Consider the following 20,701-nt stretch of genomic DNA (forward strand, 5'->3'; position numbering starts at 1 on the left):
TCTGACCCCGTGCCCCACCCATTCCTTGCCTGCACCATCTCTTCCATTTGGCTCACTCCTGAGTTGTGCCCTTTGTATATGCAAGTAAACGTATTTTTCTGAGTTCATGAGTTGTTCCAGAAAATTATGAAACCTAGACAGGGCTTGTGGGAACGCCCAAATTTCTGGCAAAGTCAGACAGAAGTGTGAGCACATGGAGACTTGGGATTGCAACTGGCATCCAAAATGAGGGCCATCTTGTGGGACTGAGCCCTTGACTTGTGGCATCTACCCTAATTCTAAGTAGTTAGTGTCAGAATTGAATTGGATTATAAGACACTCTGCTCAGAGAATCAGAGAAGCACTCAGAGTCACAAAGATGTAAGATGTCAGGAATCAGGCAAAAAGTTAAAACCGTGAAACTAACCTATTCTTAGTTTCTTTTACATTATAAGAGTTATGATTCATGCTGTTAGGAGGATACATAGAAAAGTTATCATTGGAACTGGCATCTTGCTCTTCTTCTTCCTCCTCTTCATCTGTCCGAACAATTCCTTCAGAAAGGTAACCATCTTCATCTCCTTCTTCATCTAGTGCACACTGAGTAGAACCTCCCCAAGTTGCCATTGTTCTAGAGATTAAGAGACAAAAAATAAGAGGCCATTCTGGAGATTAGCTAAATACCTTACCATCTACTATGTGCCAGACATTGTACCATATATGTACATATGTGAGTATGCTTACATAGAAGCACAGAAGTGCTTATCTATACAATTTCACTTAATCATAGTAGTAAGATGAGTGGTATTCTTTCCACTGCTGTTATACAGAGTATGTTTACTCTGCCTTCCACAAAACAATCCTTCAAATAAATTAAAACAGTAATCATAACCCCTGGAATATTTTTTCCTAAATTAAAGGCCCTTCAATTTTTAACTTTTCCTTGAGTGACAGTTTTCTAGATCAGAGCTCTCCAAAAGAACTTTCTGTAACAGCAGTAATGATCTATGTACGTGGATCCAGTACAGTAAACACTAGGCACACACTGCTAATGAGCATTTAAAATGTGGCTGGTATGGACTGAGAAAACGAGATATTAGTTTTATTTACTTTTCATTTACATAGGTATAGGCAATGCAGCAGCTGCCATACTGTAAAGCACAATTCTATACATTTTTTAAAAAAATTTTTTAATGTTATATTTATTTTTGAGAGAGAGAGGGAGACAGCATGAGCAGGGGAGGGTCAGAGAGGGAGATACAGAATCTGAAACAGGCTCCAGGGTTAACCGACTGAGCCACCCAGGGGTCCCCATACTTTTTAATTTAAGTTTACTTAGTTAGAGAGAGAAAGAGAAAGAGAATGAGAGAGAGGGAGAGAGAGAAAACACACACAGGGAGGGACAGAGAGAGAATTCCAAGCAGGCTCCACATTGTCAGCAGAGAGCCCAACACGGGACTCAAACTCATGAACCATGAGGTTATGACCTGAGTGGAGATCAAGAATCAGATACTTAACCAACTGAGCCATCCAGGCAACCCTGGAGACCACAATTCTAGAGCCATGGTTCCCAAGCCTAGATGCTTATCAAATCTATCTAAGTAACTTTTCTAAAGTTCAGATGTGTGGTACTCAGAACAGAAAAAAAGTACCAGAGATATAATCTGATAAATAAAGTATATTTTGGGACTTCAAAACAGGAAAAGTTCTTCTAAGAGGAAGAGAATAAGGTTTGGTGCAAAGTTCCAGAAATGCCATCTGAGGATATCAAAAGGTAAGATCCCAACAAACTTGAATTTCAAAATGTTAGTTCTGAGGGGCACCTGGGTGGCTCAATTAAGCATCTGACTCTTGATTTCAGCTCTGGTTGCGATCTCACGGTTTGTGAGTTTGAGACCCACATCAAGCTCCACTCTGACTGTGTGGAGTCTGCTTGGAATTCTCTCTCTCCCTCTCTAACCATCCCCTGCTTGCGCTCAAAAAATAAATAGATAATAAATTTTAAGATAAATAAATTAAAAAAAAGTTGGATCTGAATACTCCTATATGATAACTAACCCATCTTACAGATAGCTGATATTTTAAGAAATATTCTAAATATGGAAATTTCAAATGTAAACCCTAAAATCTAAATGTTTCATATAATAAAACCTTTCCTAATCCTTAGGAAATTGTAAACAGACAGGAGATTTTTAAGTAAAAATGTGCTCATTTCTAGCCTGATAAGTAACAAACATTTCACTTTTATAAGCCTAAAATGTTAACTAAAAAAATAAGGCTTACACGCTCAAGAAAATCTGTATCACTATTTGACCAAGTGCCTTAGTTATTTACAAAAAAAGAAGTGATGCTATGAGAAGTTAGAACAGGAAACAGCTGGATTTAGTTAAACTGAACCACTTAGGTGATGCTTAAACACTAGCCTCCAGGAAACTGTAGATGTGTGCTGAGAGGGGAAATGAAGCTGCCCTAGGCAGGTAAAGTTAAATAAAAAACTAAAACACTGCTCTTACTTTTCTGTTCTACTCTGCTGAGGAGTGCACAGGTTCTCAGATCCATCGCTTCTCAGTGAAACAGCCACTGGAGATGTAGTGTCAGTTAGCCCTTGCCTCCTCTGATGTTCGGCCATCAGAGCTTCAAGCTGCTTTCTTCTCTGTCTTAGCTCTTCCCTTAACATCTCATGTCTTCGCATTTCTGACCACAGCTGTTATTTTAAAAGTCACAGTCAAGTTAGTATCATATACTTGGATTTGTTTTAGCCTTAAAGAATAGAAGACAAAGAGTTCTATTCCCCCCCTATCCTTTTTACACTAAGATATCCAAAGTTAAAATATACTTTTGTGATAAGAAGAAACTTTCTTATTATCATTAATCCTTAATGAAAACAAGTAGTAGCCAAATACACTTTGTCAACTATTTAAAGTTACGATGTTTTCTACAAATCGCATATAAATAAAATGGAAAAGAATAGGTCTTTCTAACTGAAATGATTACTGTTCAATGCAACTACCCCTTAAATATAATTCTGCTAAATATTTGCTAATAAAGAACAAGATTATTTTGAAAAAATCCCAACTTAATTACTTTTGGGGGAAAAAACACCAAAAGACAAAAACAGGCTGCTTTTAAAAACATGTTCCACAGATATTCAGTTTTCTGTAAGACGTGATGTAAGACTTGGGAACAGGTACAATATACGATACCTCATTATCTACTACTGAAGGATCTTCAGGCTCAAAACCAGATCTGCTTGTACTGGTTTCATTTCCATTAACAGCTGGGGTTGAAGTAACAGCTGGGATATATTTTTTTGTGGGACAATTACCCGAACTAGTGGCTGACAGCTAAAAAAGGATTAGTAAAAACTATTATGAGGAATTAAAGCAACTGTGTTAATTTCATAAAAGCAGTTATTTTACCATTCCACTGGGGCTCTAGTGCTATATTTAATTTGTTATTATCAGACCTCAAATGACATCATGATCCAAAGAAAACAAAGATGAAAACACAGGATAAAGCTGATGAGTAGCAGCCAACCCTCAGGAACAACAGAAACAAGAATAAAATGTTACCGTAAAAATTTCATATACTCAGCCCAACTCCAGTATGTATCTCTCTGGATATTATTTAGACTATGAAGAAGGGAAAAAGGATGAGGTAAGGTGGAAAAGGTTAGGAAATAAACAGTTATAAATAAACATCATTTGATATGTTTCCCTTTCTTATTTAGATGATGGAGAAGGGAAACATGATTAGATAAGGTAGAAGAGGTTAGAAAATAAAGTTACAAAGAAACATCATTTGATGTGTTTCCCTTTCTATGAAAACAAACCTGACTAAATAAAGGTAACCAAAACATTTTAAGAAAAATCTCAAAAAGAACTGGTACTCCCTTCTTGCATCAACCTTATTCCCACTCCTGATTACCTGGTCAAAGTTTGCTCATTCTCCATTCTAGTTCAAAGATCCATACATATACTATTTAATAAGCAAACTACAGATAAAGTATTTTAATTAATTTCCTTAATCATGATGGTTTAAGGGCTTTATTATATAATTTAAGGCAAGAAAAGATGTAAACGCTAATCCCTTAAAGGCAAAGCTCAAACCAGAATAATGTAAGAGTTATTAACACTCATGTTCTGAATCTAAAGCTGCCTAACCCAAATGAAAAAAATCAAAGTAATCAAAGTCAACTCCTATGTGCTATCTTTCACAATGTAATTGTAGACCCTTAACCCCTTTCATTAGTTCATCCATTTCATTAATCAAAAAACTGATATAAATGTTACCAGAAAATGTAATGTTACATCAGTACCAGAAAAAGACAGAGTACTTTTAAATGACATTAGGTTTTAAACATCTTTTTTCACACAAATGGGGAAAACAAAGTTCTTAATTACCTGTAGGTCAGGACATGCCTTTTGCAATGCTTGAATTTTCTCTTGAATCTCAATCAGTTTCTTTCTTTCTTCCTGCAACTGTTTGAGCTCTCTCTGTTGCTGCTGCAGTTTAGCCTCATAAAATTTCTCTCTGTAATTAAATTGACATTATATTTGCAGACTCCAATAAATCTGATGATAGCATTAAGCATGATGTAATACAGTACCTAGCCAAGTGCCTTCTCTATAAAAAGCACTAAATTTTTATTAAGTGAAGGCCCTGAGCTTAACATACCTTGCCTTTTCATTTATGCCAGCATCTTTCTGTGTTTTATTGGTATTTCCTCTAGTGTTATTTGCATTTTGTTTGTTGTCTTCTTCTGTTGGGTAGAAATCATCCAAATTTGAAGTACTGGCAGAGATAACCCCTTGATCTGTTGCATCATCATCCTAAAAAACATCATTAAAATAATCTTGATATCTATAAAAACATTATCCAATGCGTACCTTAAATACCACTATTCTGTAAAATCTACGTAATATAAAAATTAAAGCAGTAGGTTAAGTACATGGTTTTTAGAGAAAACTGAAGTTCATCCTCTACCATTTGCAAGAAAAGAAGTACTAAAACAACAAAAAAGTACACTCATAATGTGAACAACAAAACAGTACACTCATAATGTGAATTGCCAATTACCCAGTAATGACAAACATTAAATTGCCTTTTCTTATTTTGACCAGATACTGAGCTATCAAAGAAAAGCTTTGCAAAGAATATGAAAAAGATCAAAAACACACTATCAGATCTGGAACTCTTAATACTAGATAATTTTTCTTAAAAAATGTAACTTTTACATTAACAATTTCACATAATCAATGTCCACTGTCACTAGTTTAAAATTTTCTATTCCCTCACTTTAGTATTTAGTTTGCCAAACCAGGGCCAATAGGCCATAATACAAAAACTAAGGAGAATATCTCACATCTGTCATTAACTACTGGAAAAACAACTCACGTTTAAATCAATGTACTTATTAAGGCATGGGGGGTGTGGTTTCTGGGGGTGAACTACTGCATTTTCTTAAAAAACATTTAATTCTACATATTTTTATACTTACCCATGTTTTCTCTGAAGACCTCAACTGAAACTTTAATCTTTGGAAATATCGTTTTAATAAAACCTTAAAGAGTTAGTGCTGACTATAAATTGAGTCAGCTCAATTATAAAACTGGCTAGTCAATTTTAAGTTTGTAGATGGGTGTTATCTGGTCTTCTCATTCATCTAAAAACTAACCTAATTCATTACTAGTATGGATAAGAAGACTTCAAAGAAACTGAGTTGGGACACAAGAACAGAGAAGCTGCATCATGAGGCCTTCCACATAATAAAAAGTGGAAAAATTAAAGTTCAGGAAAAAGTACAAAACTGCCGGAAATCTTAGAAGGCCATGAGAGCGCGCCTGAACAACTGAATGACATCAACTTCAACACTAAAAGTAAGTAACTGACTCAAGAATTATTTCAAGAATTATTGTTTTCACACACAATTCTTTTAAAACAAATCAAGCAGTATTTACCTGTACCATGGCAACAAGATCCTGTAACTGTCTAAGTTTCTGTTTTGCAGCCATAAGTCTACTGATCTTCTGTTCAAATTCAGCATCTTCTGGAGCCTCATCAACCAGACTGCTCCTATGACTAGTTAATGAAGCCCCACTGACTCCCTCGTCTTCTGCTTCTTCCTCCTCTTCCTCATCATCTTCACCTTGTGCAACATGAATCCCCTGTTCTCCTTCTCTATTATAGTGACAATCTGCTGGAAGCATGTATCATTGAAATCAGTAACTGAATAAGCTTAAAAACAGTACTAATGAAATAAAATCCACTTAGAAAAAAACAATATGTCAAAATTATGGTCAGGAGCCAATCATACCTAAAGAAGGAGGCATGTTTACAGCCCTCATGTTGGTAGCAGATCTGTTGTTAATTTCACAATTAGAATTGACTGATCTCCCCTCTCTATTATTAGAAACACACTGTGCATTAGAATTACTATTTACTTCATTCCAAGTGGCAGCTACTTGTGGATTTCTAAAAGAAAGAAAACAGCCTGATGTTATTTAAATGAATGAATGAATGAATGAATTTTCAAAGTTTTAGAACTGCTGATAATTCCCAACTATGAACATCACTGGCTATTTCTCCATTTAAACTCAAACTGCAATTTAAAAAAAATTTTTTTAATGTTTATTTCTGAGAGAGAGAAAGAGAGAGAGAGAGACAATGTGAGCAGGGGATGGTCAGAGAGAGAGAGGGAGACACAGAATCTGAAACAGGCTCCAGGCTCTGAGCTGTCAGCACAGAGCCCGATGTGGGGCTCAAACCCACGAGCCGTGAGATCGTGACCTGAGCCGAAGTTGGACGCTCAACCGACTGAGCCACCCAAGGACCCCTTAAATTCATACTTTGAATAAGTGGCTCTTGCTTTTCGTAAATGTCTGCTATTTGGAAATTTAGGAAGAAAAACATCCAAAAAAATCAAAATTATACCTAAAAATAGAGAGGTAGGAAACTGTTAAGATACTTCTTATAGTTTACCTGCATTTGATCTAACAAAAAGCAAATTTGCTAAACTACTGCACTCACTGCTTCTCTATTTGTTTATCTTTACAGGGCAAGTAAGATTACACTGGACAAAATAGTACACTCAAACAGCTTTACAGGAGAAAAGCTTAAATAAAAAGCAAACAGCAACCTATTGAGGGTTTTTTTGTTGCATATTAGAAATATCCAAGTAGAAGGAACATGTCAGAAAAAGTTGTTACCGAAGGTTAGTAACAGGCTCAGAGTTTTCATGTTCAGAATCATATTCTGACTCTTCAGTTTCTTCATCTTTTGTGTTTTCATTTACAGCATCCGTCATCATATCTGATGTTTGTTCATAATAATGAACTAATTCTCTTAGTTCATTCAATCTCTTTCGAACTTCATTTAACTTCCTGACAAACAAACAAAATATAATACCCATTTTAGCAAAACAAAGCATGCGGTATTTTCATATACAAGCAGCCAGTACAAACAAAATTTAACCCTAATCAAACACCCAGGCGGTGTGACTATAAAGTAATGAATTTCAAGGGTATCTTTCTTACTCAGTAACTCACCACTCTATTTTCTTATGTCATGTTAGGGATAAAAGCTTTAAAACAAAAAGTTTCAAGGGTTCACCTGAAGCAGATTTGGTTCCTTAATGAACAGTGAAGTAGTAAATATTCAATTTAAATCCTACCTCTCAGGCAAATCAGTAATGTAGACATTACTAAGCATTTACAGAAGGCTCCTCATTTATAACATATAGAGATCTATACGTGTAGAATAGGTTTACCCAAAATAATAAATTGGAGTTTCCATTAAGTGCCAGAAACTATCCCAATGTTTTTTAATCTGTAAAATACCTTTTGAATAGGCCTATTATTATCTTTATTTTGCAGATGAAGAAACAGGCCTAGCGAGGGTAAGTTATTTGTCCACATCACACAGCCTTGTGAAATACAATTTCAAGGCTTTCTGATTCTAGAGCCTGAACTCTGAATTTAGAACCATTTGAATATAAAAATATTTTAATGCAATCCCAGCTATTTCAAAACTTTTTGTTGGAAAATGGGAATGCATTTGCTCACAAAAACTATCTGTACTACAATGTCTCATTTCTCTTGGACAACTCAAAGAACGAAATATAACACACACAGACACTTTTTCTACCACCTCTTAAGAATTCTAATCTATCATATTAAATAAACTCAGTTTTTCCAGAGTTTTCAACAATCCAAGAACAAAAACCATAATTTATCTCCATTATTCAATTCTATGTAAATAATGTTTGTAAAAATGTTTTACTGGAGTTTTTCGGTTGGATTTAGATGTCCTTCATTTTCAGTCTCATTCTGAGAAACTAGAGAAGCAGCTGGATAAGGAACAGATGACGTGAGGCTACTGGGTTCCCCATTGACTGGTGCCACGCCTATGGGGGCAGAAGGAGCTGCAGCTGCACTTCTCTGATCCACACTTCTTTGAGGAGAGGCTGAAGAAGGCACAACTAACAAAAAAAAAGGATCAGCTACCATAAATAAACAAATATGGCATCAAATAACACTCAGTTTATTTACGTATAAAAGTAAAAAGTAAAAAAATCATTAACATCTTCAATTTTGCAGATTTAAATTTTAGAAACTTAAGAATAGAACAGCCAGACCACTTGTTCATTAAGCTGTTCCTCAACCAAATACCACAGACTCAAAACAGGAAGAAAACTGTAAGCAAAGACAAGGTGGACACTGACCAGAACCAGGATATTCTACTTTAAAAAGTAACCAGTATACTCTCCCAATAAACCTGATTCTAGGTTAAGTTAAATAGGGTAAATGTGGATGATGTTCAGTAAACCATCTACAAATCCTTACAGCCCTGGTGGATAAGGTCCGTAAGAGTGTTCCAGATCCACAGCTCACAGGAATTACATCTGGTCTCCAAGATGGAACTTTCCTTGTTCCAAAAGACAAACTGTTAAAGCAAGTGTAGTACATTCATACCATGAAATACAGGCCAGCAATAAAATTTTCCAACTAGATGATGGCTAACCTTCCACAGTTCTTGAACTATATGTTAATTACTTTTCGGTCCACATGGATCAAAGATACCTTATGCCTTCAAGGGCAATAAATGAAGATTAAGAATCTTTGCACTTTTCTATCTCCATCACTTTAAAACTATTGTCATCTATCTTTCTCACAGGGATGACCATCATTATTTGTTGCTCACATTATCAACTGCTACAGCTGGTTTCCAGCAGTCTCTTTGCTCTACTCCTTGACTGTTCTACCTTTTGCTGCTGTTTTCAGTTTCCCAGTGTGAAAAAAAAATCACATTTTTAGAGTCATCAGTAGCAGAGTGCTACTTTTTTTTTTTATGTATTTAAAAGTGACCACAAGGCCTTGAGTACAACTTTCGAATTTTAAGTTTTTCTTAGCTGTATTCATCTGTACAGGAAGGATAAGCACTGGGATTAGATGATACTCAGGAGAAGGAGAGACCGGCAGAGGTCAGGGAAAAGAAAGAAGGATGTTTCAGGCAGAAATATTAAGGTTTTTTGGGGGGGGAGGGTGGCAAACAAATAGGAGATGGGTAAAGAATAAGGAACAGGGACTCCAGAGATGTTTTTTCTATCCCTGTCTTTAAAAAGAGAGCAGCAGGAATGTTGAAGAATTTTGACCAGCTGGGGTTGATCCTACTAGTAATCAGTTTCTCTTGCTAGAGCTCCTATTACTGACTGTTTAGGTAAAAGAAAGGGACCAGGCTTGAGAAGGTGTCAAGAGAGCAACTGCGGACTATTCAACAGAGGCCAAGAAAGGCATCTGTGAAGCAGAAAACATGGTTCTCATAGTATAACTAGTACAACTATGCTCTTCCTATTCCCACCTAAGATGGCTTCTACTTCAAGAAAGTTATTCATTTTTATAGTTTATGTAGCCTATACGTTATAACTATGTAAGTTACAGGTTTTCTTCACTAAACCATATGTACTACATAAGTTTTTCACCTCTCATTTTTTTGCATACTTTCTAAATCTGTTTCGTAGTTTTTAAATCAAAGTACTAATTTGGATAAGAGTTCCCTTTAAGGGAAAACTTGAATATGCTAAAAAATCCAATATTAAATGTCCAAATATCTAACGGTTTACCTTCTCTTTTTGTTTGCTTAAATTACAATCCTGCCAATTTTTCAAAGCCCAACTTTATTCTTTCCCTTTACTGAATTATAGAACAGATCAACCATCTATCTGGCTATCTTCATAGACTGCCTTATTAGTTAAAAACTTTCCCCATGCAAGTCCTATCTCCCCTCAAATATTGTCATTTTCTTGAGGAACTATGAGTACATTCGTTCACCGGATATTTAATAAATAACTACTAGATGCCAGCACATACGCTCTTGTGTCCTCCACCTAACCTTGCTGAGCCAGATTTACTTACATGACGAGTTGTTCAGATGCTGATCTCGAAGTGTATGAAGTTCTCCAAGCAGTTTGTCCATTTTTTGTTTCTTTTCCTGTAATACTCTCATTTTGCTAAAGAGCTGTACTTTCTCATCAGGTAAGCGTTCTGAAACTGATGGATTCCTGCTTTGGGAAACCTCCCTAGTTAATGAAAGACTTTCTGCCTGTCTTCTATTGTCTGGAACAGTTGGAGGCTTATTTAAAAATAAAAAAAGAAGAAGACCAAAACAGTTAAAGGTTTCATTCTCATTTTATAAAAGCATAAACAGTCTTTATAAAAAGTGATAAATATCTACCTAGATTGTGCTGGTGGGTGAGTATATGTCTTTCCATACTATTTCCCTGATGTGCCACTATAACACATATATGGTTTTATGGACACAAATAACTAAATTAAGTACGAGAAATATCATATAATCTTTCAAAAATCTCATTTTCTCTCTTGCCATCTTTTTAGAATCACCATCATAAACTTTAACTTCTTAACCTATCAGTTTTTCCTATCACTTCTTTCCACTAAGGCTTAGGAAATCATAAAATGAATAAGCCACCATTAAGCTTAAATTTTAACATTCTGCCACATTTGCATCAATTTTTTTAAGAGAAATATAAAATTACAGAGATAGCTAAAGCTCCAGACATACCAACACATACCAACCCCCACCCGCATTACTCTCTCTAGATATAATAGGTTTCTACTATCCTCACATATGTTTACATTTTGTTACACCTATAGAAAATACACATCCTTTATGCATTTATAAACATCAGCCAAGCAGTATCCTTCTTAAACTCTTGAAAGTTTTAGATTTAAGTTTAAATTCTTAAATTTCACTTGTCACTCCATTCACAAAGTAGGTGTTCTTCTAATTTAGTGTTTCTCAAAGTATAGTCCCCAGACTACCAGCAGTAGAATCACATGGTGAGAAAGCCCACCTCAAATGAATGAGTCACACATACTTTTGGACGTGAGGGGATTCCACTAATCAGAAAACTACATTTTTTTTTTTTTTAAAACAATCATGCCCAGTGATATTTATACTCCGTGAAGTTTGGGAACCACTAGTTTAAGTAATAATGATTTTAAACTCAACTATACTAAAAAAATTAAGTTACCTGAGAATCACGAAGCTGATTATGAAAACGCTGAATCAAATCATTCAATTCTTCATTTAGTTCAGATGTGATACTAACTCCAGATAAGCTACCTGTAGTTTCTGTTACAACTGGAAAGAAAATTATTCAATAAAACAAATAAATTAAAATTCAATTGAATTTAAAATTTCAATTTGAGAAGGCAAAACTAAATTCTGGGAGAAAAATAGGAATTAAAAAAAAAAACTAACCTAATTTATAACTAGTTAACTCTCAGATTTATCTCCCAACCAATCATTTTAATAGAAATTTCCATCTCACCTGAAAATAAAAAGACCCAGAAAACTCTAGTATAGTGATTCATCTTTTTCTATCCCATCATTTAAGGAGAAATACTCCTACCTCCCAACTAAGAATACTCCCTCAATGGAGTAGGGAAAGGACAGGCCAATCAGACTGGGCTGGGGAACCAGCAGGGAAAGTGGTTAATCTGTAAAAGCGTAGCTAATACGGTCAGGTCTCAATTCCCACCTCCCCAAACAGAATCAATGATCTAATACAGGGGGGCAAACATTTCATAAAGATTCAGACATTACATGTTAGGTTTTGTGGAAATACAGTTTTTGTCTCAAGTACACAATTATGCCACTGCAGGGAAAAAGTAACCACAGACAATACATAAATAGACATGGATATGTTCCATGAAACTTTATTTTATGCAGTGGAACAAATCCAGCTGGCCATAGCTTGCTGACCCCTGCAACAGAAGAGGTAATTTAGAGAAGTAGTTGCTTATGACACAAGTCATACTACAAGACCATAGCTCTTATCTTCCTATGGCAGTATCCCTGAGGTAGTATTCAGATGGTAATTTCAATAACGGTCACTGCTCTACTACCCAACCACCCTGTGCTTATCCTTGCTAGCTCTAAGAGAAACACTGGCTATAAACTGTTTCTGTTTTAAAGGAAAATACTAGCTTTCTCAACGAAAAATTAGAATTTCAGGGCTAAATAGAATCCCAAGTATCTAGTACAAACTCTATTTTGAAAACAAAGAAATTACAATATAGATAACTAACACACACTTAACTAGCATACGCTTGCTAGTTCAGTAATTAAAAAATGACTCTTTCCTTTAACAATTACTTTGCCTCACTTATATACCAGAAGATTAAATATTATCATTCTGGTTTTTCATCATAATCTCAGAAATACAAGAGAAAATGTTTAAAAACTACTAACTAGAATTATTTTTGAAATAGTAAAATAAGTTACTCTTAAACCCTTGTTCATTCTATTCCTGGTGCCTACCTCATAGTACACTTTAAAGAAAAAAGCTCACATACTCATAAAAAGAAGACCTCTGACCTAGAATTCAAGAGATCTGATTTTACTAATATTCCATATAAGCATAGGCAAATCACAAACTCTGTTAGAGCTCCTTTTCTACAACAAAGAAATAAATGCTCTAGTGACTAACACACAATTTTGTGATAATCAAATGAGATGATGTAAATGTAACTATTTGAAATAACATAACTATCAGAGGCAAGTCTCTGAAATCTAAAACTTGGAAAATATTTAAAGTATTTACAGCGTTAGTCATTAGCTTTTAACTAGTATTAGTCATTGTTTAAGTATTTTGTTTTCATTCTAAATTATCTACTTCCTGAAATATAAATATAAAAGCTAATGATACTCTGAACTTTACAAGAGAAAAAAGAGTTCAAAATGTGTATTAATTATTGGTATATACTATACTACATACATGATACACAGTTACGTAATTATCACATAGGAGTAAGCTGCTCGCAAGGCATAAAGTTCCTTATGAAAATGCAAAATTAAATTATATGTAATAGTGATCTGAGGGCTCAGCCACTGGGCTAGCTATGGATAGTAGCATAAAATGAGTAATAACAGGGTAACCTCAGTGAAGACCTAACACAGAAAACCCAAAGAAAATAAATTATTAGACTGGGATAACAGACTAGAAAATATACCTTAGTTAGTAAAACAAAGAGTTTTAACAGGTAACAAGTTGTTTTCAACATAATGAGAAACTCAAGAGGTTTAAAGATGACAAAACAAACTATAAAATTAGACTCAATACTAACAATTCAATACAATTTCCACCTAAATGACAGATACATGGCTATGAGAGAAGGGGAAATGAAAAAAATGTTTCTGAGTCTCAGGAACACTATACAGGATATAAATTCAGTAAAAAGGAACACTACTGGGTATCTATCTAACTGACATAACAGAGCTTATGTCAGAAGCTTAAAGAAGCTCTACACATTTATTCACTGCCACTTTTAAGGTTTTGACCTTTTCTTGGAAGGCAAGAAAAGTATAGCAATCCCAGGTGAATAAAATACAAAAGGTGGAAAAAACCCATCAAGAGCCCTATGAGTGTAAGGTACAAAAACAAAACTGCAGACTGTCCCTTTTACCTCTTGAGGGCGCTCTCTGATGAAAAGGAGAGCAGGCTGGCTGTCGGCCCGGTACAGTATGTCGGTCAGGAGCTGTCCCTGCAGTCTTTTCTGCGTAATCAGAGAAAGCACAGGACTCGGTAAGCCTCATACGTAGGTTTCTCAACTAGTCAACAATCAAGATATGATTACCTAGCAACCAGCATCCACCCTGCAAGACCATTATTAACCGAGCCTTGCTTTTATCAATATGCTAGACTGCGGCATACCAGAATCATCCATCACAGCAATAGCTTGCTCGGCTTTGTGCTGCAGAGCGAGAAGAGTGGCCTGTCGTCCCTGCAGGGCTCGCAGCTGCTCCTGCTGCTGTAACATCCTCTTTAATAAGTCATGCTGTTTCTTCAAATTTTCTATCTCTTCCATAGGCTCCTGCTGAGGATCTCTGGCCTAGAAAATAAGATCAACAATACTTACATCTGATTATTAAAATTCATGTTCCTGTTTCAAATACTAATGGCAAAGTACATATGTAGATGATAAATTAGCATTCAATATACAACCCTTGATACAGTTTTAGTAGACTTGAAGAAAAAAGAATTAAGAAAAAAAACGATGACACAGAGATAGCCTGCCAGGTTAAGAGCTAGGTAGTTAGGTAATTTCACAGTAAAAGAGCATAATCAATGGCTTAGCTTGAAGAGGAATTAACCAATGGGGAAAAAGGGATACAAAAAAGGTCACAAAGGGCTAAACACACACACACACACACACACACACACACACACACACACACACACACACACACGAGGGATCCAGATCTTACAGAAAAGGAAGAACAAACAGATACCAGGTGAATGCCCTAAAAAAAAATGCCCCTGGAGAAGATCAGGCTAAAAAACATTCTGCCTCACTTCTGGAAGTGATGTTAAAAAACACTAATAAGACAAAAGCAAAACCCATTATTTTCTAACCAAGGAAAGAAATTTTAAAAAACACTTTTTATTATTTAATAATCAGACGAAAGGGTTTGATTTACTTGTATCTCATTTTATAAGCATAAGACAGAATCTTTATATTTCGTATCAAAGATAACATTATTATGTTTTATTTTAGAATATGCTCAGCAGAGTCTGAGAATATTAAGTACTTTGAAATTCCCCGAAAATGCTACCATTTTGCCTGAAAGTAGAGGAGGAACAAGATTAAATAGGTGCCACTTATAAGAAATTACAGAATCTTAAATATTAAATCTAAAACCACTGAAATGTAACCGAACAAGAAAAACTGAAAGTCAATTAAGCAAAGAGACCAAGTTAAATACAATTTAGAAAAAACAAGCCAAATTACATATGAAATGTAGATATACACCATATTGATATTTTTCATCATTGATTTGCCTTTTTAAAAATCTTGTATTTTAAAAGTTTAATGATTTTACCAAATATTTACACAGAATATTTCTATTAACTTGAAAACATTTAGTCAATTTTAAACTTGCACTGCTACCAAATTTTGGTTGGAATTATGGAGATTTTAAATGAATAATCCCCCCCACTACCAAAGTTATTAAGGAGAATAAAAGTTCAATAATTTCATTTGAAAGTAAAAATGCACTGATCTACTTTCTCTATGTGATTCCTGTAGAAATTATGAGAAAACATATGGCTCCAGAGAGATTCCCTGTTCGGTGACGTCCCTTATCAATAACTATGCAAAAATCCCTTCTCATTACCTTCCAGGCAGAAGTCATCAGTATTATGAATAAGTTTTACACTGTGGACTTGGCAAGCAATAAATTACGAAGTGAGTAAGTACATGCCTATGAATTAAATACTCTGAAGGAAGTAGGATCAAATAAGGAAGTAGAAAGACAATGGGTGGAATATGTGATATACATATCAGAGAAGCCAGGACAGTCAGTGCTGTCTCTATCCTGTATTGACTGATCAGATTTCATGAACATGGAAGAGATACCAGTCTATCTTGAACAAACCAGTACTTATTGAAGATTTTCTGTTGTCATGAATTTCCTTTCCACATCAACTGTTTATTCAGTTCTCTCTCCCAACATAAACAAGTGGAGTTACGCTACTAACATTTACATTCGCTCCTGTCAAAATTCATCTCCTTAGTTCTGGCTTATTTCAATTTATAATCCTCCCATCTCTCAAAAATACTACTAAAGTATCTAAACACTGTATCTAAACTACTTAGACCTCAAGGTAACCTTAAAGGTATCTAATTTTAAAGAGTTTACTAAATAAATAACATTCTGGGTTTTTCCCCTTTAAAAGCGAACTTTTTAAAAGAACTTTAATTCTTGTTAGATTTATTTGCAAAACTCTGACCAATAATTATAAAGATTCTGAACTATTCATGAAAGTAAACACAAATACCTTCAGATTATTCACTAATCCAAAAATGATTTCCTAACAATTTTTGAAATTAGAGTTTTAACACTGCTTAATAAGTTCTGCATCCATATGAACAATATTCAAACCAATACTCAGAAAATCTAAGCTGAGGGAAGCAGATAGGAACCAGTCAAACAATAAAGAAAGGGAAGATGAGAAAAAGGAAATAAAAATACCTACGGATTAGAACATACCAAGCGGATGCTATCCAAAAGAGAATCCAAAAGGGAAGCAAAGAATATATTCACTCTTATAACACATATTTACTTTAACTTTTTGAGTCACTCTCAGCAAGTACATTTTTAGTTTAGAGATAAAAAAATAACTTAGGCATGAACTTCAAAGATGCCTACAAGTTCAAATTCAGAAAATTATTTCCTCTAGTCAACTGAAGTTCCTCCAATAACTCTTGACGGATCCAAATACATTTTTAATGCTGAAAGGTACTTCAGATAATATTATGTCCCAATTTTCTCATGCGAAAGGGAACTATAAGCCCAAAGAAGATAAAGCTGTGATTTATCCAACATCACAATTAGGGCAAGTCAGGTTCCTAAGATCTAGGCAAGTATTTTCCAGACCACACTGTCTGCCCCTAAATTATGTGCTTAGACAGTTTTAAATACAAAAGTCTAAGACACAGTGGTCAGAGGAAGCATAGTCTGGTTTGGGAGACAAAGTTAGCCTACATGAAATCACTAGAAGTGATGAAAATGATAGCAGCAAAGGTGTAGATACTATTTTTAAAAGCTTACAAAGTCTCTAAAAGCTGATAATGAATACAAAGGAAAGAGAAGTATGGGCAAATAATGAGGCATGGGCACTTGTAGAAGGCTTCTTTTCAAAAATTATGCAAAGTGTCATCATGTCTGTGAAATATTCCATAAAATGGATTCTGTCCTTGTAAGCAGCAGGAGAATATCAACCATTTCCTACCAAGCTGTAATTTACAAGGTTGCTTAAAGCTCTGAATCTTAGTTAAGAATTCCACTTTCTTCCTACTTGTTTAACAGCATAGGACATCTTGTAAGGATGTTAAGTAGGAAATGAAGGTGAGGTGGGGAGAACACAATTCTACATAGCAGAGGAAAAACCAAGTCAGTTGGTGAGAATTAGGGTTTTTTCCTAATAAAATATTATGAGCAGAGTACGATAGAACTACCCTAGGATGGTCCTGAGAATAAAAAGATTAAAGAGAATCATATTAAACTCCGAGATTTCAATAGAGAGTAATATTCACTTACAAGGACATTATTCAAAAGAACTAAAAGCCAGAAAAATGGTTTTTAAAAGAAAATATTTACTACTTCAGGAAAAAAAGAAAAACTGGCAGACACTATGCTATAACAATTGTCAATTCCTTAAGTTTTCTCACTATTCAGAAGACTTAAAAAGCAGTGAGTTTTGAATGATATTTATTATGTCTCATTCTCTTCTCCAATGGTCCTAGTTGTACAATTAAACAGCTACTGGGGCACCTGGTGGCTCAGTTGGTTGACTGTCCAACTCTTGATTTCGGCTCAGATCATGACCCCAGGGTCATGGGATCTAGCCCCACATGAGACTCCATGAGAAGCCTGCTTAAGATTCTCTCTCCCTCCACCCCTCTCCCGCACGCATGTGTGCTCACTTTCTAGGAAACAGAAAAAAAATTTTTTTAAATCTTTAAAAAAAAAAATCAGTTACTTAATTTACTCTACTGTTATACTGGGGCACCTTCTGCTTAACACTTTATAGTTAAAGATCATCCTAGCTGATTTCAAACTAAATCCTCAAATTATTATGGGAGCCAGGAAAAAATACAAAAAAACAGAATCAACTGCCAAAATAGAGGTTTTGTCATTTTCAAACAACTAGAAAAAGAAAACGTACAAAACAAAGACCAATCCAAGTTAATATAAGCTACTAATAAAACATAAGGAATTAGTCTAATCTATACTTAATTACTAATATAGTATTTTATTCTTGCCAAAAGGATGCAAACATTTTATAAATGCTCTTTTATATTGAAACTTGTTTTAAGTGGAACTACACAGTTGTTTTTAAACCTTTCCTCAGTGCCTTTTTGCTGATCATGCAAAATTAACATTTAGGGCAAACATTGGAGGAAAAAACCAGTAAAAACATTGTAACTTTTTTTTTTTTGCTTTTTCAAACTATGAAGTATTTTTCTTAAAAAAAAAAAAAAAGAATGAAAGAGGTTTCGAACAAGAACAAAAATATAAACCAAAAAAAAAAGCACCATAAAAATACTTCATTCTTGGAAAGAAAGGAAAGGTTATAGCTTACTCCATTTTCTTTTTCTTTAATGAATGACTACAGGAATTAAGACAAAACTTAAAAGCACTATGTTCATCCATGAATACAAATATCAGAAACAAACAGCAACTAATGGTTAAGGTTTAAGAATATTCTATTCTGAGTTCTCAACAGCAAAAGAAAAAAATGGATTAAGTTTTGAGTCCTTTGTTAATGCAAATTAAATACAGCTGTCACATAAAATCCATGGAGAACAGACAAGAAAGCAGAAAAGAATAAAAACACTAAGGGACAACACTTTATCAAAGCAATTTACAGTATAATTATCCATGTTAATAGCTTATATATTTAAGAGTGATAGCAACAAGAGAAAGGCAAATAAGGAAGAGGAAATGTGAACAAAAGAGGTGCTAATCATTTAAAGACTTCCCAAATTAATATTGTGAAATATACCTTTGAGGGAAATCCACGTTTTCGGCTATATTTCCTATCAGGCCTCAGTTCCCTGTCATTCTGAGGAGGTCTGTCACCTTTCCCTTTTGGACTTGTAGTAACGTCAATGTCTGAAACCTGTTCTTGTGAAGCTGAATTCCCTAGTTTGTCCTCAATGCACGGCCGAATTTTCAGACTAAAAGATGCCTCCTTTATTAAATAGTGTAGCATATTAATTTCTTAACACAAACTCCTGTTTAACATACAAGCCAGCCTTGTGAATATAAATACAAAAAATTTACCAGTCCATCTCTTTAAAAATCAACCCACACTTCCCCAAGTGTCATAAACTTAAGACTTCTAAATTTCTGCATACTAGACTAATGCTTACTGTAATCAAGTAAGTATCATATCCTAGGCAATTTCCCAACTATACAACATCTAAAGCACATTTTTAACATTTATTCTGCTGTTATTAATCAACTTTCATAATGTCATTTTATGTTTATGAAAGAAAGTCTCATCACAGTGAACATTATATATGCGTATACAAACTGGAATAATCAACTATACCATCTCCCACTCCTCCCCGAGAGAATTCCTTTACCCACATTCCCCAACTCCATTTAAGCTGAAATGAAAAATAAGGAAAAAAATTATTCTTAGCACCACTGTAAACAGAAAAACAATTTGCCCACAACAGAATCTATTTTCAACAATTGTTTGGATCAAGCCCTAGAATATCTCCTGGTGAAAATAATGTAGGTAAAGAAAAATTCAAATTTCCTCTTCAAATTAGGAAGGGCAGGGAAGAGAAAGGATGCAGTAAGAAATTATGCAGGTGATACTAACAGGAAACAAACCCTCAAATTCCTCATGCTGAATGGTATTTTGGAACGTATCTCAGAAACAGAAGATAGTAACACAGGGTTATCCTTTCATAAGCAAAGCTTTACTTGTAATAGGTTTTCAAATTTACTAATGCGTGGTTATAGGTGTGCCTGTTAAAATAAAAATGCTTAAAAGCATATAAGTTTCAAAGCCCACTACCTTATAAGTTCATTTTACAAAGTTTTCCTCCAAGTTCTGTAAATTTCTGATTACTTTTCCAAAAAACAGTATTTTGATAAATTTCATTTTGCAGAATTACAAGAATAAATCATAATGTAAATCCTATCCTGGCCCATTTCATTTCAGTGTTTCAGTCATCTAGTTTTACTACAGTTCAAAAACCAGCCTAGGAAGGGAAAATCCTAGTAGCCTTCAAATGAGTCCTCAGTGGCACAAGAACTTGGAGACGTTTCCAACAGACAATATGCTTCATAATGGTACTTTGTACTTCCAGCTCCTATATCCATGATGAATTTTAACTTTCCCAAAGCATCTTAAAATGCATAAAGCTGTGCTTAATGAAACACAGAGAAACCATGTTTCTGCAGGCAGATCAGACATCATTAGATTTTCAAATCAATCATTAAGACGTTTAATAAGTAAAACTTTTATACTCCCATCTTTAAAAATATATACAGCATTAACAATTTGAGGGTTTCTTCCCTGAAAGTATACTTTTCATTAAGAAATGCCTATAAAAAATATCATCTTGAAAAATGGGGGGAAAGTTTAAATCTTCATTTCCAGCACTTTTAATTA

General features: G+C 34.6%; 1 protein-coding gene across 14 annotated transcripts in view; it reads right to left on the bottom strand.

Annotated features, from left to right (window-relative positions):
• PCM1 (pericentriolar material 1) overlaps positions 1–20,701 on the bottom strand; it is a 78,328-nt gene that overhangs the window by 42,634 nt on the left and 14,993 nt on the right. For 5 of the 14 annotated variants that reach the window (XM_077772358.1, XM_077772396.1, XM_077772376.1 and 2 more), the window contains exons 8-21: positions 19,073–19,261; positions 14,216–14,393; positions 13,968–14,057; positions 11,531–11,640; positions 10,392–10,608; positions 8,260–8,458; positions 7,188–7,361; positions 6,296–6,453; positions 5,940–6,178; positions 4,657–4,811; positions 4,383–4,512; positions 3,183–3,323; positions 2,493–2,683; positions 407–610 (exon numbers count right to left, since the gene is read on the bottom strand). In XM_077772358.1, the coding sequence (XP_077628484.1) occupies positions 407–610; positions 2,493–2,683; positions 3,183–3,323; positions 4,383–4,512; positions 4,657–4,811; positions 5,940–6,178; positions 6,296–6,453; positions 7,188–7,361; positions 8,260–8,458; positions 10,392–10,608; positions 11,531–11,640; positions 13,968–14,057; positions 14,216–14,393; positions 19,073–19,261 (2,375 nt within the window). Of the gene's footprint in view, positions 1–406; positions 611–2,492; positions 2,684–3,182; positions 3,324–4,382; positions 4,513–4,656; positions 4,812–5,939; positions 6,179–6,295; positions 6,454–7,187; positions 7,362–8,255; positions 8,459–10,391; positions 10,609–11,530; positions 11,641–13,967; positions 14,058–14,215; positions 14,394–19,072; positions 19,262–20,701 lie in introns of those variants that run through there. The other 9 variants (XM_077772406.1, XM_077772414.1, XM_077772449.1 and 6 more) reach the window with 4 other exon arrangements.

The sequence above is a fragment of the Crocuta crocuta genome, unplaced genomic scaffold (assembly GCF_008692635.1).
Source record: "Crocuta crocuta isolate KB4526 unplaced genomic scaffold, BGI_CrCroc_1.0 scaffold140, whole genome shotgun sequence".
NCBI lineage: Eukaryota > Metazoa > Chordata > Mammalia > Carnivora > Hyaenidae > Crocuta > Crocuta crocuta.